The sequence below is a fragment of the Octopus bimaculoides genome, chromosome 6 (genome assembly GCF_001194135.2).
Source record: "Octopus bimaculoides isolate UCB-OBI-ISO-001 chromosome 6, ASM119413v2, whole genome shotgun sequence".
NCBI classification, from domain to species: domain Eukaryota; kingdom Metazoa; phylum Mollusca; class Cephalopoda; order Octopoda; family Octopodidae; genus Octopus; species Octopus bimaculoides.
Genome location: NC_068986.1, coordinates 72,636,753 through 72,657,051, shown reverse-complemented (window position 1 = coordinate 72,657,051; position 20,299 = coordinate 72,636,753). Strand labels below are relative to the sequence as shown.

At 34.2% G+C, this 20,299-nt stretch overlaps 1 protein-coding gene across 2 annotated transcripts in view; it reads right to left on the bottom strand.

Annotated features, from left to right (window-relative positions):
* LOC106873561 (fasciculation and elongation protein zeta-2) overlaps positions 1–20,299 on the bottom strand; it is a 73,291-nt gene that overhangs the window by 43,749 nt on the left and 9,243 nt on the right. For both annotated transcript variants that reach the window (XM_052968869.1, XM_014920987.2), the window contains exon 2: positions 7,537–7,645. In XM_052968869.1, the coding sequence (XP_052824829.1) occupies positions 7,537–7,645 (109 nt within the window). The remainder of the gene's footprint in view (positions 1–7,536; positions 7,646–20,299) is intronic.

Below are 20,299 nucleotides of genomic sequence, written 5' to 3'. Positions count from 1 at the left end.
GTCACACCCTAGCAGTTCAGGGAACCTGAGGAAGAGGTAGACCCAGGAAGACCTGGGATGAGGTAGTGAAGCATGACCTTCAAACATTAGGCCTCACCGAGGCAATGACTAGTGACCGAGACCTTTGGAAATATGCTGTACTTGAGAAGACCCGGCAAGCCAAGTGAGACCATAACCCGTGGCCTATGCCAGTGGTGTAACCAGCCCACTTATGCATATTTTTCCTTCATTGGACACTAAACTCTGCTTGCGAAGACCTGTTGAGGCAAGTGAAATCGAAATCAAATTCGATGACAGCACTGCTTGACTGTCATCTGTGCGAGTAGAGTGCTAAGAGCACCATCCAAGTGTGATTGTTGCAAGGTATTCAATGACACACAAAGTATTTGATGATACACTACAGATTCTGGAATTTGCTGTCTTAATCATAGTAAGCTGGCTTCCATGTTGCATGGATTGGACAGATGGAATGAGTTTGGTGAATTGGAGGATGACATTATGCACCAATGGTTTATATGGCTGGATGCTTTTCCCAATGCCAACCACTTTACAGAAAGCTCTAGGTGTTTTCTTCATAGTACCAACATTAAGAGCTTAAAGAGGCCTCTGTAACTGAGACAGGCCAGAAGAGAAGGGGGCAATGGTCCAAGGTGAAGGGATGAAAAATTGTAGATAAGAGAATAAGATGGGAGTTTGGCAAAGAACAAAGGAAAGGGAAGGGATTAGAGACAGTGGTGACATTATAAGGGGCAAGTATGGACAGACGGTATGAGAGAAAGGGGACAGGAAGGGAGCAATAGACTAGGATGGAGAGGAATAATGAGTCATTGAAGTGAAGTATGGTGGTAAGTCAGAAGGGGAAAGATGAGAAAAGGTGTTGAGGGAGAAGAGAAATTGAGGGGGAGAGGTTAGAGGATGAGAGGAAAAAAGATATTGTTGGGTACCATAGAAGTACTTTCCAGAATGACGAGGAAGAGCAGAGGAGAGGATGGAGAAAGAGGAATTGGGGGGAAATAGGTAGGTGCAGTGAAGATATCCTAGAGGTGTAAGGGCAGGTAGTAAAATAAAGGTAAGAGATAAAGAGTGGCAATAGAAGTAACCCAGAGGAGTGTGTGCTGTGGTGATGAAAAGATTGGAATCCACTTGGGGACATGTAAGGTGATGTGATGGTGAGGCTAGCTTCACCATTTTAAAGTCCACTTTTCCATGCTTGCATAGGTCAGAATGAATTTGTTGCAACAGATTTTCTACAGCTGGACACCCTTTTTCTTGCTAACTCATTTGTTTCTAAGCAAGACAGTATTTTCCCATGGCCTGAAATGTTTTCACAGAAGATTGGAAATGAACTGCAGTATTTCTACTGCAGAACCTCTTCTGGGCATGAAGCCAAATTGCATTTCATCTATGTTTACTCTGTTATGAATCAATTGCGCTATGGCTCTCTGTGACCTTCATAACCTGTTCAAGTAGTTAGATTCCTCTATAATTTTCTCTCTCTAAGCCATCTCCTTTGCCTTTGCAGCAGTTTGTGATGATACTGCAATACCAGTTACAAGGTATGATACCTTCTTGTATTACTTGATGTAATTATGTATCTGGCCTAACTAAATATTTTGATCCATCCCTGATGAACCAGCTCCTTTTTCACTCTTTATTCCCTTGATCATTTTATCTACCATGCTACTGTCAACTTGAAATGCTGGTTCCTCTGTAAGGTCAGCATGAAGTAGACCCTCTTTATTCTATGCATTTTCCACATTGAACAGGATCTCATAATAGCACATCCATGCCACTTTTTTGCCTTCCACAGTAATGGTGCATGTGCCTTCATTATTCTAAATACACTTCTTTCCAATGACATCTCAGTTCTCTATAACACACTGTTTCACAATCCTAAAAATTTCACAATGACAATTAGATCTACAATTTTATAAATTGAGAACTACTGGTAATAATTCAATATACTGTTGATAATGATGAAGAAAAGCATAAACTTGGCCTGGACTGACTATTTTAAAGATGTATGTACATACGTATGTATGTTTGTATATTTGTGTATGTGTCTGCATGCACTACTATATTGCTGTGCTACAAGCTGTGATATTATCATTTCCCCTGTCAACAAATTGTCAACTACTTTTGTGCCATTTGAAACAAAGAATAAAAGATACCTTACTTGAAAAACAGTTAAAGGTTAGTAATAAGAAGGGTATTCAGCTGTAAAACAATGTCTCAATAATATATTTGTCAAACTCATGCTAGCATGAAAAAAACGGACATAAAAAAAGCATGAAACTTCAAAAATGCAAGGAGGAAATTTGTAAACTGACAACGACAAATTATAATTTGATATAAGAATTAAGGAAATTACAAGAGAAACAGGAGGCCAACAAGAATTATACTACTGGCTCCAAAACTCAGGTCTAACAGCTTCCCTTGAAATGGTTCTAGCACAAGATCAGAACCTGCCCACCAAAAGTTATAAAAAATTACTGGTGTTTAGCAAAATCTGAGTACACCAACAAACATATTAAAGTGAACACATAGTTGTTAGTGCCAACACTTCAAAATTGGCATAGAAAACAGTTGGTACAAACATACATTGCAGGCAATATTTGTAGGTGCTGATAGATAAGAGTAAACCCTCCTGTAAAAGAGACTAGTAATAAACTTAGGATAACTCTTTTAATTACAAGTATATTCAATTTGAAGAGATAAAGAACTGTTTAAGTATGCAGACTTACAAGTAGAAACAAATACGATATGAAGACCAAAAAGAACAAACAATTCCAGTAGGTACACTAGGACTAAGAACAACAATAAAGAGAAAATACATCAAATAAAGAAACAAAGATATATCAAGTTTATCCACATTATGACATATAACATTAAGTTGACAAGCTGGCAGAATTGTTAGTGTGTTGAACAAAATGCTTAGTGGTATTTCTTCTGGCTTTACATTCTGAGTTTAAATGCTGCTGAGGTTTACATAGCCTTCAATTTCTTTGGGATTGATAAAATAAGTAACAGTGGGGCCAATGTAATTGACTAACTTGCCCCCACCAAAATTTCAGGCTTTATACCTACAGTGGAAAGGATTATAGCATATAGCATTCAAATAAAGTAGATTATGGAAAACACAAACGCATGAGGCATGGCACACAAAGAATGTAACATTCTGAAGCAATAATAGTAATGTCTTGCATGAATACAAATCTAAAGTAGACATGTATAGTTGATTAAATCCACACTCAGTTAATACTAGAATTTATTGTTAATATTATAGGAAGATAAAGTAAAGGTGAACTAAGAAAGTGATGAGACATCAACAACGATATTTTAGTTCAAGTATTAAATAGGTGCACAAAGAGAACATGAAATAAAATTGATAGACATTAAATCATACAAAATCTATAGACCACAAAAGAAAGCACCTTCTTCCCCAATACTCTACAAGATATTTACTCTATTAATAAACTAACCATAAATCATAAATATTACTTAACTGGTTAACTCAAGTGAAGAAAGCATTCTAAACAAAAATGGATAGCATCAATAATAATAATAATACATCGGGAGAAAATAGGAAATCACACAGCTTCAAGTTAAAGGAGGAAATATAAAATGAAGTCTTATCTGGTACTAATACTGTTAATCAACATGCTAAACCAGACTGAATGAAGGCATGCTATATAGTGAAACCTGTCTCTTTCACATGAATGTTTTGATATCATATGTTGAAGATGACAATCTAGAAACATTTCTAGAGATGATATATGGATACAAGAGGGAAATGTGATACAGGTCTAGAAAATGTGTCAAGGCTCTTTAAGTAACAACTTGTTAACAAATCCACAAATATTTAAGAAATAATGAATACAATGAGAAAACAGGTTACAAAATTCTACATTTTTAAAAGTAAAAACTAAAAAATATACTAGGTGTAAATTATCTAGAGGTTTTAAGTTGTAGTTACAGTATAGTCAAAAACAAAGTTAAGAAATTAGAAAGAATAAACAAATGAAACAGAAAATAATGACAGTACAGTCACCAAATCTAACAGAGAATATATTTATCATGAATACAAGGAGTCAGAGACTTTCTCCACTTAGAAGATTATTATATGATAGCTATTGTAAGGTTACAAATATATCTAATGGAGAGAAAAGCTAAAACAATTTCTTCTATTGTTTACTTGTCGGTCATTCAGCTGTGGCTATGCTGGGATACTGTCTGGAAGAATTTTAGTTGAACAAATTGACCCCAGTACTTATATACACACACATACACGTATGTGTGTGTATATAAACCATTAAAAGTCAGAAGGTATGAGAGATTTATATATTTATTTAATCACTTGACAGCCTTAGGATTACAACCATTTCGCAGTCTTCTTCATGTAGTAATAATTTCAGTGTGGAATAAAATTATGTTTGCATTAATATACATGCTATGCACTATACAATACAACAGTATATTTGCAAATCAATGCAAATAAAGAAAGCTAGCTCATCAGATCACCAGAACATCATGGTTACATCAATGATTCAACTCCTAAGGAGTTGAATAAATACAAACCACAAAATGTCACAAAGTAATAATGAATGCAACACTAGAACACAGATTAGTAGCTTCTTTTTGTAATAACCTACTTTTGATTTTTTTTTTAACATTTGCTCATGGCCTACATTAAATTATATCATATATCTGCCCATTTTCACCACTGGTTATGTGAACAAAAATTGAACAAACCGTGACACAAAAGACAGTGTAAAAACCATCAATTGCTCAATGGCTCTTGAACACATTAAATTTCAAATTCTTATAGAAAAGTCTGGAGCCTTAGTATCTTGCTTGTGGGCTACAGCCCATCTGTTGCTGCTCTCTGCTTTAGAACACATCAGTTCTCATTTTGACAGATATAATCAAAGACAATAGGCCAAAAATATTATCGATAAATATAAATTCCAGTGGACAATAACATATCTATAAAAAATTGAAGAACTTATTCAAATGTAAAAATCTGAACACTAGGACATCTACTGTATGGAGATGGAAACAAGAAATTCTCATCATAATAACAAGATGAAAAGAAGATAAAGTAAAGCATATAATCAAGATCCTAAGGACATATACGATATATCCACATAAAAAGTACATGCTTATGTTGGTTTTACAGCAACAGAAGAAAACTTCAATGTTACATTGCTTGCATCATATTGATATTTTGGATGTTTTGCCTTTCAGATGCTATGATGTTGATGAAAAATATGTCTTCAGGACTCTGGTTTAATGGGATCGAAACCTAGTACTTGGCATTCATTTGTACAACATTCACTTTAACTGTGAAAAAGAGCAGAAGCTTAGTCTTTCTATTGTTGTATTGTAGCTTTTTTCCTTGAACTGCCAAACTTTGGAACCCTCTTCCATCTTATTGTTTTCCTCTTATGATCTAAACTCTTTCAAGTCTAAAGTAAATTCATTTCTTTCATCTTAATTTCTCCTTCTTCATAGTCCCTTATGCAAAGTGGCTTTTCACTTTGCTTGGGACTTTCTAATAATAATAATAATAATAATAATAATAATAATAATAATAATAATAAAAAGATTGTGGGTCATTATGGATTTCCATTTACAAAATTTCATTAGACATTTCAGTTCTTCATTATGGCCTGTCTGAAAGCTTTCCATTTTACTCAGTTGTCATAGAGCAAAATACTGCTATTCATAATCTTATCAAAGCAATAAAATGTCACTAAATCAAAATTTAATATTCATGGAATACTAAATTTGGTTAAGCACTTAGAATTATTAATATACTGCTCAACATATTAAATGAATAATTTCTTTCTGTCTGGGACTAGTTTTGTAAACATGTCATGGTGCATCATTTATAATTTCTGAGAATTTCAGTTTTGCCAATGGAAGTAGGACACTCATTAGTACAACAAAGAGGAATGAAACAGTATGAGTTGCTAATATTGAAATTTTAAAAATTGCCTCACAAATGTTCTTCTCTAAAATTCAAACCACTGCCTTACGAATATAATTATCAGGCATGGCTGTGTAGATAAGAAGTTTAATTTGTAACCACATGCTTTAGGTTCTATCCTACAGTGTGGAACCTTGGGTTAACTAATACTTTGAAATTCATAGACAGAAACTGAAGCTTTTCAAGTATGTATATATATATATATAAATAAATGCATGTATAAGCATGTGTGTGCATAAATGTTGACAACTTGCCTCCTTGCATATTACCACCTGAGCAAAATGGTGATATCTTTATTTTCCCAGTAAACAATACATCCTGTAGCTCTACACATTTGAGGGCCAGTGGAAGAAAAAAAATTTCTAACTTGAAAAATACTTAAGGGCTGGTAATAGAAAAAGTATCTAGTTGTAAAATACTTCTCCAAATACATCTTCATCCAATCCATGCCAGCATAGAAAAAAAGACATGAAACAGATGAACTAATATAATCTCCAAAATAATATAAGACCATCAACATTCTAATCCCTAAATGTACTGTGCACATAATAAAAAGTGAAATGGTCAAACCTTTCAGATTATTGCTAACACTTTAAACCATAAGATTTATTTTGCAATTCTTTTTAGTTGTCATATAATATCTTATAAACCAAAAAATTAAAAGGGTTTGGAGAAGTGTATAACAAATGGCACAGATTCAGATCAATATGTTGATGGATAGAAAACATTAACAACTGGGCAGAGCCTGAAAATCCTCATTAAGAAAATACTGGTTCAATACAAGATTTTTATTTCTATTTCTTTATTGCCCACAAGGAGCTATTCTTAACAAAATCTCTTATTGCTTGATAATTCTTGTAGGATACTTTGGGGATGGTTTAATAGACAAAAGCTAATCAATTATATTTGAAGGATCTACAGTTTGATTTTAAATTTTGATCACATTTGTTATTAGTACTCATTCCATCAACTCAAAGTAGAGGAATAAGGCAGGCTTCAAAATCAGAATGTAACCGACACATAACAACTGATCAATCTTTTAGGCTAACCTACAGTTAATATAGTTTTATCTTACTATATGCATACATACTGATATTGTTTTTCCAACTATATATTTTAAGTCACATAAAGGCATTTGTTTAAAAGTAGAACATATTACTGCAGTGACTGAATAGAATTTATCAGTTTTGATTTATCTATTAGGTAGTTGATGATAATGATGACAACTTAACTATATTGTCTACACTTTAGAACAAAGTATCTGTCTTCTCTACTTTCATTGATGTGTCTTGCATAAGATATTGCTCTTCTAAAATGATCAACTATCTGTTCCTTTAAGCTATTGACATGTAACAATTCAAATTCAAATTTCCTCAATTTTATCACACAATGACAAATTCAAACCACCAGACAAATCAATAATAAGAATCTTTCTTCAAGAATGTAAATGCATTAAATATATTGAGGTAATGTTTGAATAAAAATCCTTAATGAAAAAGAAAAAAAAAAATCAACTATCTATGGGAATTTAGATTTATACTTACTTTCTTTTCTGAAAGATTTAAGGCTCTTGTATGCAGTTGCCTTGCATATGATTTAGACCAATCTATTGGAAGTAAGTTACCAAAGTTTCCTGTAATTGTCCACCACATTCTATAAAACAAATAAGAAAAAAACATTAGAAAATGAATTTCAAATTAGAAAAGGACATGTAGCTTAGTGCTTAGTGCTTAGTGAGCAAGGCTTACAATCATAAGATTGTGGATTCAATTCCTGGACTACATGGTATATTGTGTCTAAATGCAAAGCACATTTAATATCTGAAATGAAAAGTACCAGTTTCAACAATCTATTCATTTACTTAAGTCAAACTCAAGTCTAGGTCAGAAATTTTTATATGATTTTTCTGAATTTGTTATTCTTTTTGTATCACATCAGATTTGTTTTGGAAATATTAAAAATATTTAAAGATAGAATATTTTTTTTAGTTTGACGCATGTTTTATATATTTACTATTCAATGCTAAACATAATAAATCATCATACTGGCTTTAACATGTAGTTAAACATTCACATTGCTCTTCACTGTGTTTGCCATAATAGCCTAATATAATAGTCAAATTCTTAGTTCCAAGATTCATCACACAGATGTTCTGAGATGCATCATCATCAGTAATATTCCCAGGGTTTTAGGAGGTTTCACGTCTTTTAACATCAGACCCCTGTTTTCACTTAACCAAGCCGAAATTGATCAAGTCCCAACATGTGTGAAGAATATTATTGCAGTATTACTTTGTGGCATCTTGTCTAATGTTTGGATTTTATAATATCACTTGTCTAATGTTTGGATTTTATAATATTGATAATTACAATTGTACATATCCTCCAAATTTGTCATATCTCTAAACATACATTGTTTTGATGAAGACAGAACTTATAAAAACTATCTCTTTATGGTCTGACTTGGTAAGCTGTCATAGGCAGTTGGTATCATAGGTATCTGATGCAACAGATGTTAGCTTGCCAAAGTCATCATATGTTGACCCAACTTGTCCAAGTTTTTTGTTGGCAGAGTCCCACCATGCTGCTAGCCTATGCTTCCTTCACACCTGCACAAACTTCTTGGAGAAAATGTGGCTCCTTTCATTTGATGTTACCAATTTCACAAGTTAGAAAGTAGTCCAAACCTGAATGCCTTATCAATATAATCCCAGCAAGAAACAAGTGCTTCAACTATTCCTCTGCCACCCGAAATGCCAATTCTGACTTCATTGCCAGCTGCTACTTTAGTATCTTTGGAGTTTTTGTAGTGCAGGTCTTTTATTTTTTTTTTATGTGTGTGTGTGTGTGACCACAAATTCTCCTAAAATGTTGCTGTGGTCCATACAGAATAATGCTGCTTAGGCTCCTTAGTTACAACAGTTGAGATATTAATATCTAATAGTAAGAGGAACCATAAAATCTTGGGCAGAATAGTGTACTGATATATTCAAGCCTTGAAGTGACCAAGCAACAGATTTATCAATCATTGTAAGCTCAATCTCAAGGTCTCAGCTGGTTTTACTGATCACAGCTATATCCTTTAGGGTGCATTGACATGTTTTCCCAAGTTCTTGACGGGTTGTTCCGTCAATGTTGGAATGGTGATTTCAGATAGGATGAAGTAGAACTCATCTTCTCTTTAACACAAAGGACCTTGACATTGATGGTTTGAGGCTCATCCTTAACCATGAGATGAGTTTCTCAAGTCCTTGAAGGATACACATGCCTCCAACAACTATTGACTACTGTGCTTATAGCAAGAGCAAAAAAAGGTCGACCAAACTAGCTATAATTCCATTCTCTAGCCTGTGCTACTCTGATATTGTGGATCCAGGAATAACTCTCAAATAGAAGTTTCAATAATAATCCAGAATGAAGTCATTGATCATATTAGAAACATAGTGTCATTGAAGGGCCTCATCTACCAGCTAGTGTGGCATAGACCATAAGTGTTTGTGAGGTCTAACTACAGAACCACCAGATTTCCCTTGCATTTTTTTTTTGTTTCTCTTACGAGCTATGTGGCTGCCCCTGTACACTCTAAGCAGCCAGATGTTTTGTAATTCCACCTTTCTATACATATATATCAATGCAATCATTCTTCAAAAGGAACTTTGTTAGTTGACAGGACAAGATATTGAAAAATATCTCCTCTTCAAAGCTAATAATGAGATGGTCCTAAACTGCTTGATCTTAGAATTTGTTCCCTTAGAAATCCAAACATCCTTGGTATGGCTCCACTGGTTGGTAACTCTTCCCCTCCACCAGACCACTTTCAGCATCTTCCAGTGTTGTTAAAGGTATTTCAGACAACATTTATAAACACTGTACAGTATTCTGCTAGGCTCTGGAGCACAAGCTGACCTTGTTACCTTAAAAACTTCCTAAACTTCCTTCCAGATTTGTTCATTTTTATTAAACTAAGTCATTTGGGGTGCTGAGCTTATCAAGATTTTGCAGTAGTTGCCATAATAGTCATAATAGTTGAGATTAAAATGTAGAAAATGCATTATTACAATCACACTTAAATTATGGTTTTAGACAGCTGTTTGTAATCTGGCATATTTCTGTTACCATTCCAAAAAATGTTAGTCAGGCTTCAAACTTAATTTCAGACCCACTTTAAAAATTCATTTCTATAATTTATGGTCCAATATAAATACCAAATTTTAATCTTGTTTCAGTTACAACTTATGGTAAAAGCATTTCAATATTCCTCTATCTTTAGCGTGAGCTTTACAAAATGTTTCATACACCTCAATTTCATGTACAATGGAGCTACTAGAACTTTGCTTAAATGTATAAGAAGTGTAACAGCATTTTCAAATCCTGGCAAAAATTCCTATCAAGGTGACCAGATTTTCTGATGAAAATAACACAAGTCAGTCTTGCTGTTCTTAGATATCAAAAAACACATGATTTTTAGGTTCAGTCTAATTGCATGACACCCTGGGCAAGTGTCTTTAACAGTAGCTTCAAGTTGACCAATGCTTTGAAATGAAATTTGGTAGAGGAAAATTGTACATAAACATGCCATCATTGTCATCATGATCATCTACTTTCTATGTTGGTATGGATTGGATGGGTCATTATGATTTGACTCAGTTTTATTTGGAGCTAATGTCCTCCTCAGTAGGTCAGAGGACAATGTGTCCTTGAACATTTTTAAGCTTGGCATAGTTTCAGTGACTAGCTGCATTTTATTGTGACACCAGTACTACAGAGGTTGTTATGTCCTCGACAAGACATGACAACCTCATTGTGTTCAACAACTTAGTGGTCGCAACATTTGAAAACCAGAGGATAAAGTACCTAGAAAACAAACAAGGGTTGGTATTAGGAAGGGCATCCAGCTGTAGAATACTGTTTTAAGAAGTCTTGTCTAAGTTACACACACATTGGAAAAATGGATACAATGATGATAATATGGGTTTTGAAATGCAATAAAAAAATTTAAGAAATAAACAAAAACAAAAAAGTTTGAAATAATAAATTCATGTAGATTTGCTATGATTCACATTCAAAAAATTAAGGTGAAAAGGCAGTAAAGACATAACAGAGAAGGGAGAAAGTGAAAAGTAAAAACATAAAAGTTTTTGTAAAAGACAGATAGCTTAGCCATGTGCATTTAATAAATATGCATGTGTAATAATAATAATAATTATATATATATATATATATATATATCAGGCATGTGCTATCAGTAATTACTCAAAGTAGGCAGTTGGTGATGTTTATGTAGTAAAACACACAAAAAAATAAGTGAAACACAGGCGCACGACTAAGTTGGAGGCAGATTTACTTCTGCCTTTATAGCACGTAAAGAAAACGTTGTAGGAATGTACGCACCACGTGTACTACAGCAGTTCTATACATAGCTTTAATACTGAGATTGAAAGGCAAGGGCAAATTATGCCTACCTAATCTACAAAAAAATAAAATATTTTCCATTTTGAGCATAGTAATCAGAGTAACCTTCAAAGTTTTATTGAATTAGGTGCATATTTTGCCATAAAAAGAAAATGTTACTGTCAATCTATTTTTTCAGGGTAGGCAAGGTATATATATGTATATCATGTTCTTTCCACTTGTTGTGGTCATTCTATCTTTTTTTCCTCCCTAATTGTTTCTTGCTATATCTCTTTTTCTTTTGTTCTCACCACCATTCAATAATTCTCTCTTGTTCTCAACACCACTTATTTCTTTCACCCTATCTCAATCTTTCTTTCTGTCCCTTTTTCTAATCATGTCTGTTCATATACTTCTTTCTTTGTTACTCTTTCACACTTCTACCCATCTTCCTTGAACCATGCAGAGGGAACAAAATTTGTTACTCTCATCCTATCTTCTCCTCTTCTTTCTTTCTTCATTCATGCTATAAGTGTGTGTAGTTTTTCTGTGCCTCGTCAGACAACTACCATATATATTTATCAAGACATTAAGAATGAAATGTTTGATTTTGAACTAAAAGTTTATTTTACTTTATCTCAACAAAAAGCAATGTAGTTAATCAAAGTATGCACCTAAATTATCAAGAACAATTTTGCCATTTTATCGGTAGCTTATTTATGCCGGCAGTGAAGAATTCTGGAGAACAAGAGATGATGAAATCATGAAAGGCTGTTTTGACATCTTCTTCAGATTTGAAGTTTTTCCCTTGCAAAAAGTTGTCGAATGCCTGGAAAACATGATAGTCTGTTGGTGCAACGTCTGATGAATATGGAGGATGACAGAGTACTTCTAAGTTCAGTTCCTGTAATTTGAGTAGTATTCTTTGTGCAATATATGGTTTTTGCAATATATGGTTGTGCAATATATATCTTGCAAGAGAATTGGCCTGTCTCTATTGACCAATATCAGCTGCTTAATTGAACGTTCACTCATCATTTCATCCAAATTGGTTGATGTATGCATCCACTGTAATTGACTTACCAGGTCTCATGAAGCTGTAGTGGGTGACACCATTAGCTTTTGTTTTTGGAGAATATTTTTTTTTGGATTGTGTTTTGGCACTTCGTCTCTATCCAACCACTGTACAGAACGCTTTGCTATCGTTGAAAAGAATCCATTTTCCATCACATATAACAATACGATGCAAAAATGGTTCGCTTTTATGCTGTGACAGCAAAGAACAGGAAGTTTCAACACGATGTGTCATTTGATGCTTGTTCAGTTCGTGTGGTACCAACTTGTCAAGCTTCTTTACCTTGCTGATTTGTTTCAGATGGTCCAGTACAGTTGGAATTGAAATATCAAACCTTGCTGTTAACTCACGTGTAGTTTGAGATGTATCCACTTCCACTACAATTTCCAGCTCATCATTATCCACCTTGGCCTCAGGTCTACCACAGGGCTGATTTTCAAGAGTAAAGTCATCAGACTGGAACTTCTTAAACCATTGACAAACAGTGTACTCACTCGCCGCATCTTCACCAAACACCTCATTGATGTTTCAAGCTGTCTGGGATGCATTGGTTCCATGATGGAATACATATTCATAAACAACATAGATTTTTGATCTATCCATGGGTTCATAAATATTGACTTAAAAGAGCAAACTCACAATATAATCAGACACCATGAATTGCATTTTGAAAAGTGATGATGTAACTCTTCAATGTTGTAAAACAAAGAATTGTCAGGATAAAACAACAGAGTTAACAACTGTTAAACTTCATGCATAAGAAAATTGGACACTTCATTCTTAATGACCTGATATGAGGCTTATGAAACTGCATTGCATGTATCTATCAATAGTTTTCCACCTCACTTGCATGGCATCCTTCAAATCTGTGTCTTCCTAACTTCCATCACTTTAATTATATAAACTATCACTGACACATCAAAAGGGGTAGTACCATGGAATTTAAAGTCCTTGGACTTTAAATGCACAAAACTACACCAATTCTGGTTTCTATGGCTGAGAAAAGAAGTTCCATATTTAATTGTTCCTTTTTGTTAACTGTTTCTATATTCCACTTCAATTTTTACTACACACACACACATGTTTATAGGCTTAGGCATGACTGCGTGGTTAGAAGTTTGCTTCTTAACTACTGTAAGTCAATCAAAGCCTTGTGAGGTGGGTTTGGTAGATGGAAACTGAAAGAAGCCCATTGAGTGTGTGTGTGTGTGTATATATATGGTACCAGTAATGACCACAACTACAATGCATGGATGCCATTTACATGGCACTGGCGATGACCACGATGATTCATGGGTACCCTTTACATGATAATGGCAACGACCACAACTATGATTCATGATTACATGGCACCATCAATGACCATGACAATGATTCATGGGTGCCATTTATATGGCATCATCAATAACCATGACTATAATTCACGGGTGCCATTTACATGGCACTGTCAATGACCAGAACAATTCATGGGTGCCATTTACAAACTCGTGAATCATAGTTGTGGCTGTTGCTGGTGTCACAAATGGCACCCATGCTGGTGGCACGTAAAAACATCCATTACACTCCTAAAGTGGATGGTGTTAGGAAAGACATCCAGCCTTAGAAACCATGCCAAATCAGATTGGAACCTGGTGTAGCTCTCTGGCTTATCAGCTCCAGTCAAACCATCCAACCCATGCCAGCATGGAGAGTGGACGTTAAATGATGATGATGATGATATATATATATATATATATATATATATATATATATATATATATATACACACACACATGCAAACATATGTATGTATATATGAATGCATGTGTGAGTGTGTGTGTTTGTGTCTCCTAGTGTTGTAAGATAGCTTAACAGCTAACCATGGATACAAGTAATACGATATTACTCAAAAGTTCCACATTTTACTTGGTAGCAAATGCAGTTTGTGTGCAAAAACAGATTAGCATTGCAGTAGTGATGACTGACTCATGAAACAATGGGTGAATTTTTTAATAAAGTTCATTAAAATCAATCCATAAGTGTTTATTTATATCATTCTAACACAATATTAAGAATTTAGTGAAAGTATTTAAATGAAAGTGTTTACATTCTGCATTATGTCTTTATATCCTTCCTTAGGGAAGGTTGATGGCAGTATTTCCATATGTTCACGAGTAAAATAAAAAAAAGTCATTTCTAAACAATAAAATGCAAAGGTCCATATCATATACAAGAAAAAGCAGTGGGCTGATAGAATCATTAGCAAGTCTGACAAAAAGGCTTAGTGGTATTTCTTCTGGCTCTTTATGTTCTGGGTCAAACTCTGCTTAAGTTGACATCCTTTCATCATCATCTAATGTTCATTTTCCATGCTGGCATGGAATTGTCTGTTGTGGCATGGTTTCTATGGCTGAATGCCCTTCTTAAGGCCACTTTACAGAATGTGCTGGGAGCTTTGAACACAGCTGATCACCTATCTTTGATAAAAAAAAGTACCAGCTGAACATTGAGACTGATGTAATTGACTTACCCTCCCTTAAAATTACTGCTGCCAAAATTTGAAACCATATTATACACAAGAGACGTTTTTAGCAGAATTTCACATCCCCAAATTAGTGGTACACATTATACACAAGTATGTACTAAACATAAATACATATGCTAATTAGCAAGATTACTGTTTTCACCTATTTCAGACTGCTGTAAAGAATGTTGTTTAGCCCTGACTAAGCAAACCTATGATCAAAAGCACTCCAATCACAACAATCCCACCTTTTCTTTAAGAATAGTATACCAAGGACTACATTATCCAATGTGCTGCCCTTTCTTATTTTTAAAGATGGAAGTTTCATGCTTTATAAGTTTATATTGAAAGTATAGTTGATCAACTGTTTTTGGAATTTTTATCTAATGGATCACTGAACAATATCAAATCCTTTATTTACCTCAGTTTTTAATACGTTTGACACCAATAAGTGATTTCTTTCAAATTTCATAAACTTTTTCCATTATGATACTATGAAAATGTTTTTCGCTTTTTAAGCAGATATTTTCCTTTAAACTTGATTCTAAAAATATGTACTGGAAGTACTTTATAAAAACATAAAAATGATGTATTATAAATAAAGGACAGATGACAATTTAAAATTTAAAAGTGAAATACAAAAATTGGAACAGCTAAATTACAATATATGGAATCTGTACATTTTTATTATCATTTTACATCTGTTGCACTGAGAGACATTTCCTTTATCAGTTGTTGACTGGAAATCTAAATGATTTTGACACTTTCAAACAGTACTGTTCCTTCAACTGTATTGGGCAGTGTCAATGCTACCAAGAAAGTCTAGGTTCTTTCTTTCGGCCTATATTATCTTCAATTTAAATTTAGCTGAGATAGGTAAAAATGAATAAAATTTCTGAAACCATGATAACTTGACCATAAAACAGTTAACAAAAACAAACTGGTACAGGTCAGAGTCTTAATAAAAAGGCAAAGTTCTTAATTACACTTAAATTTATGACTTAAAATCCAATCTGCTATATTTAACACATAATAAATGAACAATTATGTATTATAATTTTGAGTCACTTTAATATAATTAATATCCTTCAACAATTTATTATTATTATTATAGCCTTTTGGAAAGCTTAAATAGATGTTTATTCATCTATGTTATTAATAACTCTGACATATTTATATTTTATTATGTTATTAACTGTAAATTGTGAGGAAATACATATTTTAAAAGGCTTGATATAAATGGAGAAGTTACTGTGGAATTCATTGTTTTTGAAGTTGGTGGACTACATGGAAAGAATAGAATGTCATATTTAATGAGGAAATGAAACAGCTGAATACAAGGACAATTAAGTAGAGATGACATGCAACTAATAAGTTCTGAAGAATTGAGTCCATTATAGAAGTGGTAAAAGAGAAGGAATATAAAGGGTCAGGAATTGAAGAGATTTACTAATTTACTCATCTTAGAGGAATAAAAAACAGAACTGATGTAAGCAAGATTTGAATCACAGAACTGTTAGTAATAACAACTCTGGAGATTTTACTTCTCTTCCAACTGAACCATGAATAATATAATTCAATATTTCAAATGTAATAAATGTGTTCTAATAGAATTATATAGAATCAAGTTATTCATTCAAAAGGTTATAATTACGGCATGAAAAAAATTTCTAAAAGTCTTTTTAATCTTTCCCAGGTAATGTATATCTACGACTAATAATTATGCAATGCAAATGACTCTGTACACTTTTAATTGCAGTGTGAAAATGGTTTATTTTTAATTTCTATGAATTACTAGCTGTTACATTATTACTATTAATTACTAGTGGTTATTTAGAATGTGGGAATTAGAAGAAATTGCCTGAAACAACTTGAAACCATTAACTTCTATAAATATCAAAGTAACTATAAATTTTAAACAGGTGCAGAAGAAAGAACAAATAATTCTAGGGTAGTAATATTAACAACAGTAAGAGGGTCAGCTGAAAAGTTCATGGGGTAACCAAGATAGTCTCATGGAATGTGATCAAATGAGGTTTATTTTTCAATATAGTTCTCCTTGCGGTCCACACACTTCTTCCATTGGTATTGCAGTGCTTGGATCCCATTGGTGAAGAAGCTTTTGTACTGTTGGTCAAAAAAAGTCACCAACAGCAGATATGACACCATTACCACTGTGACGCTGGTTCCTAGCCAAGTGATTTTTCATGCTGGGGAACAGATGATAGTGAGAAGGGACCAAATCAGGAGAATAAGGAGGGTGATCAACCAGTCCAATGCCACAGTCATGCACAGTAGCCACCGAAACCAATAACTTGTGTGCTGGAGCACTGTCCTGATGAAACAAGACACCTTTCATCAGTTTTCTTGGGTATTTGGTCTTGATAACCTTCTGTAACTGCTTCAGCAAGTTGACATCATACTCTCAATTGATGGTGTGGCCCTTTTGAAGATAGTCAATACACACAATGCTTTTTTCATCCCAAAAAACTGAGACTATTACCTTTCTTGCAGATGAAATGAGACTGGCCTTCTTTAGAGCAGGTGAGGAGTGTTTCCACTGCATAGATTGTCTTTTCTCTGGCTCAAAGTGACGAACCCAACGCTAATCCTGTATTAGAAGACATTCAAGGAAACCAGCTGGATCTGCCTCAAACAATGTCAGATTTTCCTGTGATGTGATCAGCCTGCTGTGCTTTTGATCAGGTGTCAGAAGACATGGCACCCATTGAGCAGAATCCCTTGTCATTCTAAGCTCATGGGATATTCTAATAGTATTGGTTATTTGATTTATAGTCAACTGCCTGTCATCCATCACCATGTGGTGAACACAATCAGTGTTTTTCTCAGTGGTGGCAGTTGCAGGATGTCCAGATCTAGGGTCATCTTGAAGATTCTCCCTTCCCTTTCTAAATTCAGTGGCCTATGTCTGCACTATTGATACAGCTGGAGCATCATCTCCTAATGTAGCAACCATAAATGTCATTGGAGGTTAAACCCTTTTTCTGCAGGTACAACATGATGTCAAATTTTGTCCATTTTCAAGAGAAGTAGTTACTAGTTACTTTTGAAGTCTTCTTTGAACAGTCAGATGTCAGTTTACCTAGAAAGAAAGAAGGCAGCTACTAATAAGAAGAGCTGAAATTAATGCACACCTCTAGCATTACTCCTTCACAGTCAGCCTATGAACATTTCAGTCCACCATTTATTAAGCAGCTAATTCTAATGTGACTGTGACTGTTACTATGCTTGAAGTGATACAAGAGGAGCATCAAATGGTTCTAAACTTTGGTGCTAATGTTTGTTTTTGCCATGACACCCTGACAAGACTAAAGAGAATTGAATGAAGAAGAGGAAGTAATGAAAGAGAAACAGAGCAAAATGGTGATATAAGAGAGAATAATAAAAAGAACTAAAATGAGAGGTGTGACACGGTGGTAGAGGAGAGGGAGAGAAAGATGGTTATTCGTGGTGATTGAATAGACACAGCTAGAAAGGAGGAGAGAGATTGAAGTGTAAATATTAAACTCATCAATAAATGTGTGTTTGACTCAGATTTGCTAAGGTAGCATGTAAGGGTGGTGAGAGTGAGAAAGAGCTGGATGCTGATAATTAATGGTACAGAAGGGAGAGAGTGACAGGCAGTAATAAAGATGTGTAATGGTATGAGAGAAAAGGCAGGAAGTAATGTGTGAGAGAGAGAGGGAGAGAGAGAGAGGAAAGGAAGTGAGAACATACAACAAAGATGGTTGATGGCACATAGACTTCATGTGGACATGATATGCAGGCAAAATCCAAATATAGATATTTTACAACTCAACCTCAAACATCACCAACATAATCACTTTTACATCTGTTTTTCCATACATCTATGGGTTGGGCAGATTTTCTCCAACACAGCATTTCATCATGTGTTACATTTCTTTTGTCATATCCTTTGTGAAGTTCAGTTTTTGAGATTAGTCTTTATACTTCCTCCCAGGTCTTCCTCAGTCATCTTCTTCCATAAGTTCCCTCTAGTTGGAGTACCTAGCATTTACTTTTCTATACAACAAACATCTGCCTCCTGATCATATGCACTGGAGCCTTCTCACCACATTTCTTTGCAGCCTTTGCATATCTTCTGCATTCAAGACCCATGTCACACTATCATACAATATCACACTTTGTACACAAGCACCATATAGTATGCACTTTAAGTCTGAAAGAGAAACCCTTTGTTATTAATTACTTCTAAGAAGCCTTTCAAGCATTTAAAAGAATTCATTTCACTTATAAATCTTACAGCTAACAATTCCTGCACACCAGCAATAAATGAAGCTTATCTTTGCTGTCAGCCTGCTTTTGATCCCATTACACTGTTTGTGCATCTATAGTTTACATTATCACAAAACACTGGCAAAGAAGCAAGATTTAGAATGATCAATATTATCTGAAACTGTTGCCGAAAGCAGAAGAATGACAGTAGTGATTGAAGTGATAGTCAAAAATGTCTTAAAATATTTAGTTTTGTTTCCAGTTGAAATCTGTTGAAGTTGACTTGATAAAATAACACCAATGGGGTCAAATTAATTGACTGTAGCCTTCTCTGCAAATTGGCATGTCAGTTTTCAACATAAGACAAAGCAAGAGAATTGAAGATCAATGAATATATATTCTTTTTTTTTTATTCCAAGAGATCTGTAACCTAGAAGTTTTAGGGCAAATGACTAAGCACTTCTCTTATGTCTGATATAAATCAAATGTTCTAATTACAGGCATAAATTATGTGCCATTTGATCTTAATCTAAGATCTAAGTAGCAGACACTATAAATTTGGTACTATAAAACTCTAGGTCCTTTTTCTCTTAAAAAGCTACTGCCTAATTTGGGAGAAAAATAATATATAATATTTTCATGCATGGCTTCAAACACAGATGTTAAAAATAATACTTCAAAATTAGTTACTGATATTTGCCATAGAGAAATTATACAAAAAGTTTTCACACAAACTATACCTCAGTTGTTAATTTTTACCTCTGTTTTTCCATGCAAACAGTGATTTTCAGAGATGTGTGAATGTAAATAAACACAGACACATACACACACATATAAATGGGCTTCTTTCAGTTTCTGTCTACCAAATCCCAAACCAACTCAAGAATTTGGTCAGTCTAGGGCTAGAGTAGAAAGTACTTGCCCAAGGTGATGTGCAGTGGCAGCAAATCTGAGACTACATCATTGGAGAGAGAGAGGGAGAGGGGAGAGAGAGTGTGTGTGTAACAGTTAAATATGATCACTGAGTGTTAAATTAAGTAAATATTTACAGTTACAGAAATTAAGTTATATAACCGGTTAAA